At 36.6% G+C, this 14,219-nt stretch overlaps 2 protein-coding genes across 14 annotated transcripts in view; both read right to left on the bottom strand.

The window, feature by feature from the left end:
* LOC131306321 (glutathione S-transferase 2-like) overlaps window positions 1-10,775 on the bottom strand; it is a 46,873-nt gene extending 36,098 nt beyond the window's left edge. For all 10 annotated transcript variants that reach the window (XR_009193832.1, XR_009193831.1, XR_009193833.1 and 7 more), the window contains exon 1: window positions 10,709-10,775. The gene's annotated coding sequence lies outside the window, so the exon portion shown is untranslated. The remainder of the gene's footprint in view (window positions 1-10,708) is intronic.
* On the bottom strand, window positions 4,473-10,792 carry LOC131306320 (glutathione S-transferase zeta class-like). 4 transcript variants are annotated; one of them, XR_009193830.1, is made up of 11 exons: window positions 10,669-10,792; window positions 10,400-10,493; window positions 10,217-10,273; window positions 9,363-9,448; window positions 9,188-9,259; window positions 8,379-8,432; window positions 8,170-8,245; window positions 6,565-6,626; window positions 5,973-6,032; window positions 5,126-5,292; window positions 4,473-4,727 (listed from the first exon to the last, which is right to left on the bottom strand). XR_009193830.1 is itself a non-coding variant. In XM_058332477.1 (11 exons), the coding sequence occupies exons 1-10, from the start codon at window positions 10,669-10,671 to the stop codon at window positions 5,194-5,196; spliced, it is 663 nt and encodes a 220-aa protein (XP_058188460.1). In that variant the 5' UTR covers window positions 10,672-10,792; the 3' UTR covers window positions 4,473-4,749; window positions 5,181-5,193. The 4 variants fall into 4 exon arrangements, 3 of the variants coding, with proteins under 3 accessions (XP_058188460.1, XP_058188461.1, XP_058188462.1); XM_058332477.1 differs by having other exon boundaries at window positions 4,473-4,749; window positions 5,181-5,292; XM_058332478.1 differs by having other exon boundaries at window positions 5,181-5,292.
* Window positions 10,793-14,219: the final 3,427 nt, after the last annotated feature.

Genomic DNA, 14,219 nt, shown 5'->3' with positions numbered 1-14,219 from the left:
GAAGGTCAGCAGGGTCGAGGTTTGCTCTCAGATTCCCTTTCTTTCCGGGAAGCAAGTAATTCCATAACTAAGCAACCATAAACCATTCGTTTGCCCAAGAGGAGGAAACTTTCAAGACATAGCTTGTGCAAGCAGCATCCGCTTCAAATCCAACATTCTGTGTTCGGAAAAACTTGGTAACCTATTGGGGTCAAGTCGAAAGACAGAAACCTCTCGAGAATCCCCTTGTTCTATTGTTAATGGCCTCTCTTTAATCAGATTGGAAAGAAAAATAGTCAAAATACACGTAAGTTGGAAAAAAAATATGAAGACACTGCCAGAGCTTTGTAGTTTTAGAAATCCTCTCCTCACCTCTAAATTTTTTTAATAGTGGCATCGATTTTATAAGTTTCGAAGTGTTTTTTTATTTTCATAGATAGGAGACATCATACATAAAGTACTCAAGCATAAAGTACAAATTCGGAAGAAAAATCCATTTTAAGTAAAGAACACCTATACGCAAGTAAGAAGAATATACAAAAATCCTAGCCAACTGAACTAACCCGGTAATAAATAAAATAGAAAGCGGCAATCGGCCTAGCGGCCCGCTTGAGTGTGATCACATTTTTTTACCCATCATGAAATCATGGAATGTTCATGCACTAAAATTTTAAAACATATTTTTTACGTACTACGGAGTATGATTTTTATTTTTTCAAAATCAGTGTAAATAAAATATTACTCTTAAATTTGGGAGTAAGTAAATCATGTAAATTAACAAAATAAATAAAATTAGGCCCAATACATTTTTAATCGTACTACATTTCTTTATTTTACATAGTATTTTGTATACAAAATTTGTTCACATACTTTTGTCACCGGGGAGTTAAATTCTGCATCACCCTGTCCATATATAGCCCAACTAAGATGCGAGCTGCACAAGTGCCTTCTCGCACGGTTGCACCAAATCAGGTTCACGAGAACTACTATCGTAATCAAATTCGAACTCACAATTGCGTGGAGAGAGAGGGAGTTTTTACTCAGCCTCCTTGCCAACTCAGTTCCCACTCTTGGCGGTACATACTAAGGAGTATTTATCTACTGGAGTTTTCTCGATTTGTGTCTCAATTTGTTTCCTTTTTTTTTTTTCTGGCAATCGTACTACTTAGGTCAACTTAAAAAAAAAACTCTCAGCACGTAAAAGTTGATTTGATTCGGGCACTAATGCGTTTGAAAACGCCCGATGAATGTGAGTGTTGCATGAAAAATATGAAATTCTTATAAATCTCGAATGGTTTCGAACGCGTTTCATATAGGCTTCGTTTGTTTCGATGTAAAATATTTTTCCCGTAAAATGATTTTGCGTAAAGTGTTTGTTTTTATGTGTTTTTTCCATTGTTTGGTTGCAGTTGAAAATGTTGCGTTTTGGATTTTGACTAATCACAAGTGTAGAGAGAGAATTGTGTATTTGTAGAGACGAGAGATCGAGACACAGAATGTAGAGAGAGAGAGAGAGAGAGAGAGAGAGAGAGAGTTTCCTCCTGTTGGTGAACTATTGGGGGAAACTTGCAAAACTTCAGGTCGTAACAAAAGGTTTTGGGAAAATCCCGTCATTTCCAACGGAAGTTATTTTACGTCAAATGGTGGAAAATGTTCTATATTGAAAAATATTTTTCTCATTTTTAATCTAACCGAACACCGAAAAATAAATAAATTATTTTGAAAAATATTTTACGTTGAAACAAATAGAGCCATAATGTCTTGAATATTTTGATTCTCCCCTCTGTAAATTTTAAAAGTGAGCAGCAGTGCTGTATCCTTCAAATTTTAAAATAGTGCAGTTTTGTTATTTGACTTTTTTACTTTTTTGTTTCTTCTGACCTATTAATACTATTATTCTATTAGTAGTATAATGCCTGAAGGATCCCTTGGAGTGCCAAAAAAAATAGCAAACCACGTGTTCATATTACTTATTAAATTTTGAAGGACCTTCTACAGATGCTTTTATTATAAAGGATCTTCAACTATGCTTCGAATCTTCGGATCCAGAAAAAAGTCCTAGTTTTTACTAAACTTTTTTTTTTCAAAAGTTTTTTTTTTCACTAAATTAAAATATTCAACACGTTTTCTTCCATTAAACTAAAACACCTTACGCATTTTCGACAATTTTTAGTTTGGTGGTGGAAACCACTTGATTACGAATAGCTACGAGAAGTTGTCCAACTTACCAGAAATGCCACCTTAAGTATTCCACACCTACTACGTATTTTATTTTGACATTTCAAAATGAAAACTCCATTTTAAATGTTCTCTAGGTGGCGACTCCTCAAAATTTTAAAAAAAAAATTCACCACATATATTTAAACAATAAAGGATCTACTAATGGCAGCTCACCCGCTATGGAAGCCCTAGGCGAAATTGAGTTCAAGGCCTTTAAAAGTTCATGTTAAACATTTTTAATCCAATAAAACTCTAGGGTATACAATTCTAATATTTTATATTATGAGAGAGATTAATCTTATGGAATGATCAATCCTAATAAAACTCTTTTTTAGGAGGCTTTTTTTTAAAATCAATTTAAATAGTTATTGAAAAATCAAACCTCGTATTACATATATGCACATATATGAAAGTGAGGCCTCTTAAAATTGGAAGCCCTAGGCACTAGCTTTAATAATGGGCTAATGCTTGGGTCGCCCTCGGACTATAATATAGTACTTTTTAGAATGAGACCATAGTTGAATATATTTGGTAAATACTTGAAAAATAACAATTCTAATGTTGGAGGAAAAGTGAGAGATGATTGGACTTTGAAGTGAATTGGGTGCGCGACTTGAAAAATGTAATTGGAGAGAGAGAATTGTGATTGGAGTTCGAAGGAAGAGTCTTGCTAACCAGTAGCTACCCGCAAATAATACGCACATGATGCTTAACAAATTAGAATTTCAGTATACATATCGTGGATATCACTAGATATTTGCGGATATCATTACGTTTTTCTAAGTAATCGATGAACATTTTATACGTTATCCACCGAGTGGTGGGATTTGTTTAGCTTTTCCTTTGAAGGAAAAGGAGTCCTCTTTGAAGTAAAGAATGATATTTTGGTCGTTCAAAACAAAAAAAAAGAAGAGAGGCTATGGATGCTCTTAACATGCCAATTTTGTACCTTTCAGTACAAGCCGGCTGCACAGGTCATGAGGTTGATACGTGTTTTCCTTAAATATGATCTATTGCAACTATACGTGCAATTTTCGTATAAAAAACAAAATTACATGCATAATTTTAAAAATGCATTTGCGCCTGATTAAAGATCTCAATTAGTTCTTTATGTTGGTGCTGAATTTTTTTAAAATCCTTCTCAAAATTACTTTATTATTTTCATTAAAAATTACACATCTATTCCTATTGAACTGTTTTTTCGGGGTAGAGGAAGTATATCTCAGGTCCCTAACTCCATTGTCTCCCACTGTAGGCTGTAGCTGAGTTTTCGGAAAGAATAGTGCACATTCCTCAACAAGAGAGAATTCCTGAGAGAGAGAGAGAGAGAGAGAGTGTGTGTGTGTGTGTGTGAGTGAGAGAGAGTGAGTGAGTGAGGGAGTGAGTGCAGGGTTTCAAGGACAAAGTTTTGGACATAGTAAGCAAAAGCAGTGGCTATAAGACATCAACTGGATGTTTCCAAATCGGGTCCTTTGTAATGCTAAGGGCACCGACCTGGTGAGTGCATAAGGTGTACATACTCAGTGTGGGGTTCGCTTCGGAGTCCCACACAAGAAATCTGATCTATTAATGAATTTTAAGATATGTTTTTGAATGATTCCATAAAAAATCAACTTAATTGAATATTTGTAAGTACTTAATCTAAACTTTTAACTTTTCATTCAGAAGTATCATTTGTGTGAGACCCCGGGGTGGGCCTCACACGACGTATGTACTCACTAGGTTGGTACCAATAGTTGGGTTAGGTCCATTGTAATTTTATGAGACCGAAGTAAAGACTTATTAGACTCTCCTGATCGAAAAAATTCTCGGCATCGGGCGGGTAACACGTGGTGCCTGCTCGGTGCATTCGAGCAATCTATTGCATTTTTAGACTACTCAAATTTGGAGAGAAAAAAGGAGAGAGAAAGTGTTGGGGTGAGAGGAGAGAGGGTTTCAATCCGAGTCATCCAAAAGTGTATTGGACGGCCCAAAAGTGCCGAGCGGGTACCACATGAGATATACCCACCTATTACAAGTCCACTAACAGAACTACTTTTAGTATTTTACAATATGATGACGTAATCTCAACCAATGTTCTAAAGATCGCTAGCCGCTAGTCCGGCAGAAAAGGGGTGCCTAGGCACTGACTAGTCGGATGCCTAATCTAGGAGTAGGACCACCTGGCCTCGCGCCTAGGTGGCCGGCTTTTAAAACACTGATCTCTAGTCTACATTCTTTTTTCCTGACAAAAATCAGCAAACATACTAATCTCTCAACCCCAGAGAGGAGAATACAGAAGGGCAAGAATTGAATATAGCAGCACATAAATATTTAAACATCTTAACTTCGAACCAGAATACTAAAACCTCTTTATTTCACGGTACAACAAGCAAACTGAACTTCAGGGAACAATATAAAGATGTTCTAATACAATAAACACAACTTTAGTTTATTCTGTCATAATTCTCAAATAGACAAAGCCTCGTGGAAGAAAGTATGCTGGCATCTTAACAGCTCTGCCCGAAATCTTGCTTCACGGGCTTCACCTTGAAAATTCAATCCATTTTGCTGGCACAAAAAAAAAAGGGAACAAGAGAAAGTAGGAAGATTCAGTACAAAAACTCAACAAAGCTATCTAAATATTGACGGACATCAAAGCCTCGAAACCACCACTGGACTTACAGGCCAAGTGGTACCTGCTCCTATGCTGACATTGGTGTTAGGGCCTTATTACCAAGTCCCCTTGTGTCTTGCAAAATGAGAACACCAAGCATAGCAAAACACTAGAACCCCAATGCTTAGGCTGTGTTTGGATTGTGTACGGGGATCTAATAAGGGAAAGCAAAATGATAGGGGCCAAAACAATCGTGGTTAGCTTCTTCACTACATTAGCCCCTTCATAATTTCCTCTGCCTCTCCATCCCCACAAAATCCATGATCCTACCACAGGCTATGTGGTCAAGCATACAATGACAAGTACTTTCATATTCCTCAGTTACCTCAACTCAACGCCTAAACTGGTGTATCCGGCTGGTTTTCTGGCGCAGAATCTACAAAGGCAGGTAGTTGATTGTATGCCTCATTCAACCTAGACAGAAGAGGGTACGGAGTCTGCAAAAAGACCAACAAGAAATTTGAAGCGGTAGCATATGAAGATAAAGAATGATAAGAAAGCATCAATGTTACGAAACAAGCAGCTAGGGAACAAGAAGTAATTTCATGCACAGTGAGGTACACATATGAGAGAGAGAGAGAGAGAGAGAGAGAGAGAGAGAGAGAGAGAGAGAGAGAGAGAGAGAGAGAGAGTCATTGTACAAAGATCAAATCCTAAGGAGATAAAGCACCATTTGAAATCAACGGTGTTCCAAGTTCATCAGAGGAAAAACTTAGAAGCTGAAATTTAGAATAAGCGTTGCACAAGTATGTATAGATGTGATCCTTTCTATAATACTGTCATAATCAGGAACGTCGACTATATATTAGACATTTAAGTGTTTGCACTGTCTTATTAAACATTTGATGGGGAAGATAAAACTAGCTTTAAACAATCCATTGTACAGAATCTGGGATCGCCATAAACTAAAATTCCTATACACCAGCATCAAGCATCAGATCCACAAAAGAAAAGAAGAGAGCAGAGAGAGTTCACAGCCCACCAATATGGATTGCTCCCTTTCTTCCCCACCTTTCTCAGGGAAATAAGGACACTAGAACTTCTACATGCACATTATAACGTTGAAACATAAATCACAACAAATTAACTCGGTCATGAGATAAAGGATTGGCGTTACCATATCAAGACTGAACCTTTTGATTGCTCCATAAAGCTGAGGTGCTATAAAGCAATCTGCCTGTAAGTAATAGCCAAATTATATTACGGAGCATGTGAAACAACAAAATTTCACGGTGGGTTAATAAATCATTAAAAACTTCTGAGACATAGGCAATGCCCCCTTGAGCATTGATAATCCAATAAGTACTCACACTAAAGCAATACGCAACTAAAGTTTTTGAATCAGGTGTCGTTCCACGCAAAAAATTGCTACAGTATGAAAAGTAACATTGTCATGTTAAATCCTAGTATCTGGACCGATATTTGGTACAATTCCTGCTTTGGGACTACTGACCCATGGGTCTAGTTCATAATTGTGTTTAGACTGTGGTTCAAATAACATTCTGAGTTCATATTTACAAATCCAGTTTGCCACTAGAAAGGGCTTTGGTTGGTTTAAAGAGTCCATTCATTTCCAGAGCCGTTGTACTGAGACACAATCTGGATCCTAACAGAAAAGAATTGAGAAAGAGTTATATGTGCCCATTTACACAATGCGGTTCTGAACATCCTTTTCTGTGTTGAACACAGATAGCAGGGAAGAAACAAACCAGATAGACTTCATCTCCAGTGGCATACTTCCCAGCATAGTCATGCAACAACTTCTCAAGTGCTGCAACATGTGTACATGGAAATCAGTCGAAATTCAACAAAATTTTCTAAGTAACCCTATTCATATCACAGCAACTCAAGACTTATAGGCAGTCAGTGTTTGCCCAGAAATTCAAACAGGCAAATGATTTGCCCCCAACTCAAAAGTCAAAATGGCATTGTATTTGGTCAAGGATTAACAAGAAGATAAAAGTATTATTGACGATGCAGAATACAAATTGATACTTACAAAAACATAATAAGCCTAAATAACACAAATAGGCAGCTTATTTTTTACAGGGTCTACCAGTAGATCAATCTCTCACACATACCAATCAATGGGGAGTCGAAGATATGCAAATGGTGCACTTCCAACACTCCACTCCTCCCATCCAGAGATAATACATATCTTGTTTGTTTTGGGATTTTGGATTTGTAGGTAATGAGTGTAGAGAGAAATAGAGTAGTGATTAGAAATAGGGTAATGATTGGAGAGAGAAAGAGAGAAAAATGAGAGTAATGATTGGAGATAGGAGTAATGAGTGGAGAGAGAAATAGGATAATGATTAGAATCCAAAATCCAAAACCCTTAACCGAACAAGGTCTTAATGAATTAATGAATACTAGCTTTGACAGTTCAGTAAGATTGATTGATGAGGTCTCGCTGAGTGTGTCGATACAATCATTTTAAAACACCAGATTTGTCCGTGTCAAAAAAGCAGTTTGTACATCCCCACGGCATAAATAAAGTTGCTTACATTAACTAGGGCACACGTTGTAGGGCCAAAAAACATAAGTGCAGGACACAATATCCATAGTACTGGAGGTGCTGGATCATGTGTGAGATCAACCAAGATCAATTGCAGTCAACTTTCACCTTTTCATCCTGAGATGCTGCTTAAAGTAGGTTTACAAACAGTGTGAACAGTAAGGGCTTCTGGTCAAGGAGAACATGGACATTTAAGGCGATAACAAGGTCACATCTACCAGTTCAAGTTCTATTTAATGGGCATTTAAGGAGATAACAAGGTCACATGTACCATTTCAAGTTCTCTGTATTACTGACAGGTGATGATGCTAATGACTAATTTCAGCGCTGAAAATTTTCACGTCAAGAGATACTATTTTGCAGCTTACACTAAATGTGTTCAAGACTTCATCTCAGTACCAAAGCGGTAGAATGCAATCATTTCGTAGCTTCTAAATCTGTTTATAAATAGGCCAGACTGTAGAAAGGCAGTTCTGGACTTAAACTAAATTTTAAACCATTACCAGATTTATCCAAGAGAGATCCCAGCATATGTTCGTAATATTGGTTTAATAAAATGTCTTGACACTGAAGGGAGTTAAAGAAGAACAATATGCACAAAGAAATGCACTTCGTAGAATGGAAGAAAATGGTAACACCTAACACTGTACCATACATCACATGAAGCTAATACCAATGGAAAAACATTCATTGGCATGGGAAAACATTAAAAAAAAAAAAACTTCATCCAAACTGGTATGACAGATTTATCTAATTGGGAAAAACTCCCCAAATTTCATCAACAGGAAATGCTTACCTTCTAAACCTTTCCCAATATGATTCCTAGCCCAAACATACTGCTCATCTGGATTAACTTTCTCCGCAATATACTTCTGCATATTGAAAGGCGGGAAGGAAAGAAAGGCACTTATCGTACTATCCTTAAAAACAATGTGATGAAAGCATTATAAAGATTTCAGCAATGAAACACTAATCTAAGAACACTGACCCTGCTCCATTACTCACCAGCACAGATAGGTTCTGAAGAGGTTGTATACTTGAAGAAACAATATTTGCAGCCTATAGCTCAAATTAATAATTCATTGAGGGTTAGTCCAAGGAAGTAAAAATAGGATGAAATGATGACAAAGTAAAAACAACTGATATAGTTCAGAAACCTAAAATGGTACTTCAACTTGAACAGGAGTTCAAAAGAAGAGGGAAAAGTTACAAGGGATGTGTGGTAGAAATCAGTCAACTCATAACAGTGGAGAAATGCAATAAATTTCCAATACAATTTGGGATTTGAATACGTGGTTTTAAAGAAAGGGAACAATCACAAAACCCCTGGCCCCTGGCCTCCAAAATGGAAAGGAGTTACACTTTCTTGTTTTTTTTTTATCCATTTTGTGTTTCATTTTGTCTTGATTGGTCTAGGCAAAACAAAAGTGGATCACGTCTGAGTGAGAAACCAAGTACGGAAGTACTAGTAGGACCAGAACATCTGTTTTCTGGTGAATGGAGTTCAAAAGATTTCAATGTTCTTTACTTCGTGTTTCATGATTGAAAAGTCAATGGACTTCGTTTTACTCCTCAGTCCTTTCAAGAACAAAATCAAGTGGTCTGACATTTCATTTGACAGTACCATTGTTCAAAAGAACACAGGGAACTTCCGAGGAATATCCTTGTGGAAACTAACTCCACCACTGGTAACTAATTTGGCCAGTATCGTCTCAATTTGTCTCTGGAGGTATCCATACCCCACTTGTGACGGGCTAGTGAATACAACAATCTACGAGGTGCCCTCAAGAAAACAGCTCAGAAAAACTGAGTACCTGGTAGTTGATTGCTCTTCTCTGCAGATCACGAGGCAACAGCGGATGTTGAGGATATTTCTCTTCCAGATACTGCAAATCATAAAGAACGTGTTGAAAAGTTCGAAGATGGTATTACAACCGTTTGCAATACCACTGACATGAGGTGAAGAGGATAAATGCCCAAGCCACTCACCAACATGATTGCAAAAGAGTCAGAAACTACAAGGTCCTCATCCACCAACACCGGCACATAACCAATTGGATTGAGCTTTGTAAACTCTACAATCAAGAGGTAAAAATCGATCAATAAAGCATACAAGAATAGTCAAAGCAATATCGGGCACCGATAACATTTGTGTCACAGGCCTGCAGTTGCAAAATATGAATCCATGTGGTGGGATTTGAATATGGAAACCCAACCTTAACATTATGAAAGAAACTGTTTTCCTTTTCAAACCCAACCTTAACATTATGAGAGAGAACAATTGGTTCTAACAGTAAAGACAGAGAAATCCAGTAGAGAGTGCAAAAACCAAAAATTGAAACAAATGGGTTTCTAATAGACAATTTGAAGTAGACAGAGGCTTTTTTTTTTTTTTTACCAGACATGTTTGACAAGACAAGACCTACATACTTTTGGCAGATATAAAATTTCAACCATAATGAAAAAGTAAATACAATCTTCATTTTGAGCACGCCAAATCATGATGAATTATGTGTGCAATAATGATATAGAATGCCATCAGAACGATATGATAGAAAAAATATTTCAGTATTTGTTTCTGGTAATTAAACCATTTTATTAGAAAACATTTCAAGATCAATTCTTTAACTCATCAAAATTGTTCCATAAAAACTCAAATGAGTGGATTTCATCTGGCAAAATCATCCAACCAAAATTTCTCTCATAGTTCGGCCCCTTTGATTCCTGGCTCCGCCACTGCCCAAAGCACACTTTAAATGTAGTTAAGAACCCAGTAAGTAAGAACTACTCACCAGGACACACTTTAAATGTAGTTAAGAACCCAGTAAGTAAGAACTACTCACCAGGACTGAAGTGCTCCCCTTTCAGCAAATTAACTGCTTTGTATTCATACTCCAGGCCTGTACCAAACCGCAACAGTAAAAATAATTCAATCATCAGTAGAACAAGGGTTAGGGTTTTGAGAAGAAATCGAAAATTCGCAAAAACAAACGGATTGATCAGACCAGAAATTGATAAGAGAGAACCTTTCAATTTGAGAGCAATCCGAACTCGGTGAGAGCAAGAACTCCGGAAGTAAGAATATAGCTTCAGCTTCTTTTGCTGCTCCACGCTGCTCGCCTGATTGTGAATTGCAATTGTTAGACGATTGGTGAGTTATTTCAGTTGGTTCCAACAGAAAGAGCAAGAAATACGGTGACGAAGATTGTACTCCATGAATATACATATTGCTTATACGGAGAGAGAGAGAGAGAGAGAGAGAGAGAGAGAGAGAGAGAGAGAGAGAGAGATTCACCATTGTTTCAGCGAACTTCGATTGGGACTGCAAATTGGCTCGTTTTCAGTGACTGGAAATGCCGTAATGGCTTTTGGAACTCGTAGGGAAAAAAACAAAAGAAGATTTTCTTACCCAAAAAAATACTGCCACCATCTCATTTTGGTTGTTCATTCTAGTTTTTTGTGTTGTTTCTTTTGATATGAATTTTAAAAAATATGCAATATAAATCTTATTTGATAGCTCTCGATTAGATCGATAATATAAAGTTTTTAAAATTATGAAAAATATTTTAGATTGGGAAATATAAACGTTGAAATAACGGCATGAAAAATAAAAATGGACAACCAAAATGGGACGGAGGGAGTAAATGAAGAGGATAAAGTAAGGGTCCGTTTGGTTTTCTTATTTTGCTCTTGTTTTTTTCTTTCTAAACCAAAAAAGGGGAGAGAAAAAAATTTAATTGGAACTTGTAAAAAGAAAGAGAAAATGATTACGAAGGAAAATGTGGTGAAAGTTGATAGAAAATTTTGACCATTTGTTCTTCTTTACTTTTTCATGTTTCTTCACTTTTTCCACAATCAACCAAGCAAGAGAAGGGAGATTTTTAAATTTTATCTTTTTTCTTCTTCTTCCAAAAGTTCCAAACACAGAAAGAAAAGGGAAAGAAAAAAGAACTTTTTTTTGTTTCTTAAATTAAGTTGACAAATGAAATTTTAAATAATAGAAGTTAAAATTGTTCTTCCTTTTTTTACCTTTGCTATATAAAACCGAACAAATGAAACAAATTTACCTTTTTGATAATTTGGTGACGACCCATATTTTTTTATGTTAGAATTTAGAAAACAAAAGGTAAAAGTAAGAAAAGATGAGCTTTTGACTTCTCATTTTGGCTTTTTCATTTTAATTAAAATAAGAGACCCTAAAAATGTATTATGCACCTATTTTCTAAACGTTATGCCTGTTGCATAATGGATTCCACAATTATCCCAAAAAACATAAAACACAGAGGCTCCCAATTCCAAAGCGCCCTTGAAGTCTAAAGATAAGCCGATCCCCTCTCTCTCTCTCTCTCTCTCTCTCTCTCTCTCTTAGGTTTCTTCATCTTATGCAGTTGTGATCGGATTACTTGAACCTGCCTTGCCCGATTCTCGAAGAAAAAATCCGCCGCAAAGCCATGAGTTAGCATCACTTGGCTAACCATTTTGCTTACTGTCTTTGATTCCTCTTTCGTTGTCTTGTTTGGTTTTAATTTTGGTGTAATACTACTTGGGATGAAAATGTCTTCTTAATTTTTGTTTGTTTGTTGCCTTCACATATACAGTATGTCATAGTACGTAGGCCATATTGAAAATTCGAGGTTACGGATTATGGGAGACCATATCCGGACCATAAATAAAAACTTTAATCTTCAATTTGAATAAAAGTTTGAGTGAAAGCTCCAGTGCACTAATGGTGGGAAAAGCCAAATTTGGGTTGAATTTCAGAGCAACAATGGGAGTGCATCAGAGAAATCAATGAATGCAAAGGATTCCAAGGACTTCTTTCTATTCATGGACTGCTTATTGGAGTACTGCTAGAAGCAGAACCTGAGTTTTGAAAGTACAACTCCTTGGTGTTGCAACTCCTTGGGGCAGGCTAGTAGATTCAATTGTGCTATGGGTCTTCCTTATTTTCTTAGGTAGATTACATTTGGAGGAGACGCACAAGGCGACTGATGTGACAGTGTTCGTAATGCAAGATACGGTATTTAAAACTGTAAAAGGTTGCAATTAGCATACATACAAGACCAATAAGTTTACAATAAAACCTCTATATATTCTCATCACTTTTAAGCGATCTATATTGTGACGCTTCACACATGATCATATGATTAAAAAGGGAAGTCAAACACTTTATTTAAGCTATAGGCCTAGCATTCGACCCTAATACAACTCTTACTAGGTTCATATACATATAAGGATCAGGGATAGTAGAAATCTGACAAATGCTGCAAGATAGAGAATTACACCCTTCTGGGCCCCGATTCACCATGGCCGAATTTGTACGTTTCTTTCGAAAATGGGTAGAAACAAGAAACACCAAGCCATGAGTAGAGCAGATACGATACAAGCGCATGAGACAAACACAATCCAAACGACCCCATCTGCGACGAAGACGGATACAAGGCATGACAGGGTAACAACACTTAAAATCAGGAACGAAAAAGAAAACCATCAAACCAAACGGATAGCATCAATCAAATCCAAGTAGACAATTGTGATCGGTTTTTAAGTTAGTTTCGACATGCTCGATTTTGAAATACTAAACATCAAATTTCGGTTTACTTTTGGCCTTAAAATTAAGATTCGTACACCAATTAAAACAGAATCATTGTATTTGTACAATAGGATAACTACTGCATTTTGAGGCCTAAAACTAATAGCATCGAACTACTTCAAAGCACAATGGATTGATTCGGTTATTGCAATTGATGGTCAGTTCCAATTCATAGAATTGCAAAACCAATATAATAAGTACCATGTGAAATTATATCTTAAAAATCGACAAAACCGAAGGGGTTTAATCACATGGATACCTGAGATCAAGACATTCATGTCGCGGATTCGATGGCAGTAGAGAAAATGCCCATTGGCTTGTTGCTCCTCCTCCTTCTCCACTTTCACTGCTTTGGATTTGAGCAGAGCTACTAGTGCAAAGACAGAGATGCATAGTGTTGCGAGGGAAATGGCCATGGTGGCGGGGCGACTTTCAAATAGAAAATCTTTTTTGTTCTGATATATTTAGATGAGGCCCAGAAGCAACCCGAGATTGGCCGAGACCAAAGCATACCACTCTGCAGATGAAATCCTTTCTGTTGCCTTTCCAATAATAGCACTATTACAATTACCAGAATGACAAAAGCGCGAGGAGAAAGACATGGAGGACATCAGACTTTGCCACTAAAATAGCAAAAAGTCTTATGGTACAGATTTTAAATATGTACCGATGGGTACAGATCCATTTTTGGGCCCATTTTGGGTTCAAAAAAAATGATCGGAACTGCTCATTTTGTTTAAAATACTTTGCTTCCTTGCAAAAAATAAACTCAATTCGATATCGGTAAAAGCGTTTACGAAACATTCAAACTTTGCTCTAGAATTCAGGGACGAAGTTGAACGTTTTGTAGGTACCTTAACCGATATTGGATTGAGCTTATTTTTCATAGGAGTCATAAACAAAGTATTTTAAACAAAATGAGCGATTCCGATCATTTTTTTAAACTCAAAACAGGACAAAAAAGAGGTTTGCACACACTATCTGTACCAATAGCACCGTTGTTAAAATAGCCCCCAAATAGAGCACAATGGAAAAATAATACTCCCTCCTCCGTCCCAATTTACTTGTCTTAGTTCTATTCTAACTGGATTAAAAAATTAGTTACATCTTCAAAGTGGTAATGAATTTTATATCCAATATAGATCATATTTGATAGATCTTTATTTGTTTTATAATTCAATGTTTTCGAAATTATCTAAAACATTATAAATTACAATATATAATTAATTGAAAAGTGGCACGAACTCCCAAAA

Source organism: Rhododendron vialii, chromosome 11a, assembly GCF_030253575.1.
Source record: "Rhododendron vialii isolate Sample 1 chromosome 11a, ASM3025357v1".
Lineage (NCBI taxonomy): Eukaryota > Viridiplantae > Streptophyta > Magnoliopsida > Ericales > Ericaceae > Rhododendron > Rhododendron vialii.
This window is presented reverse-complemented; position numbering and strand designations above follow the sequence as displayed.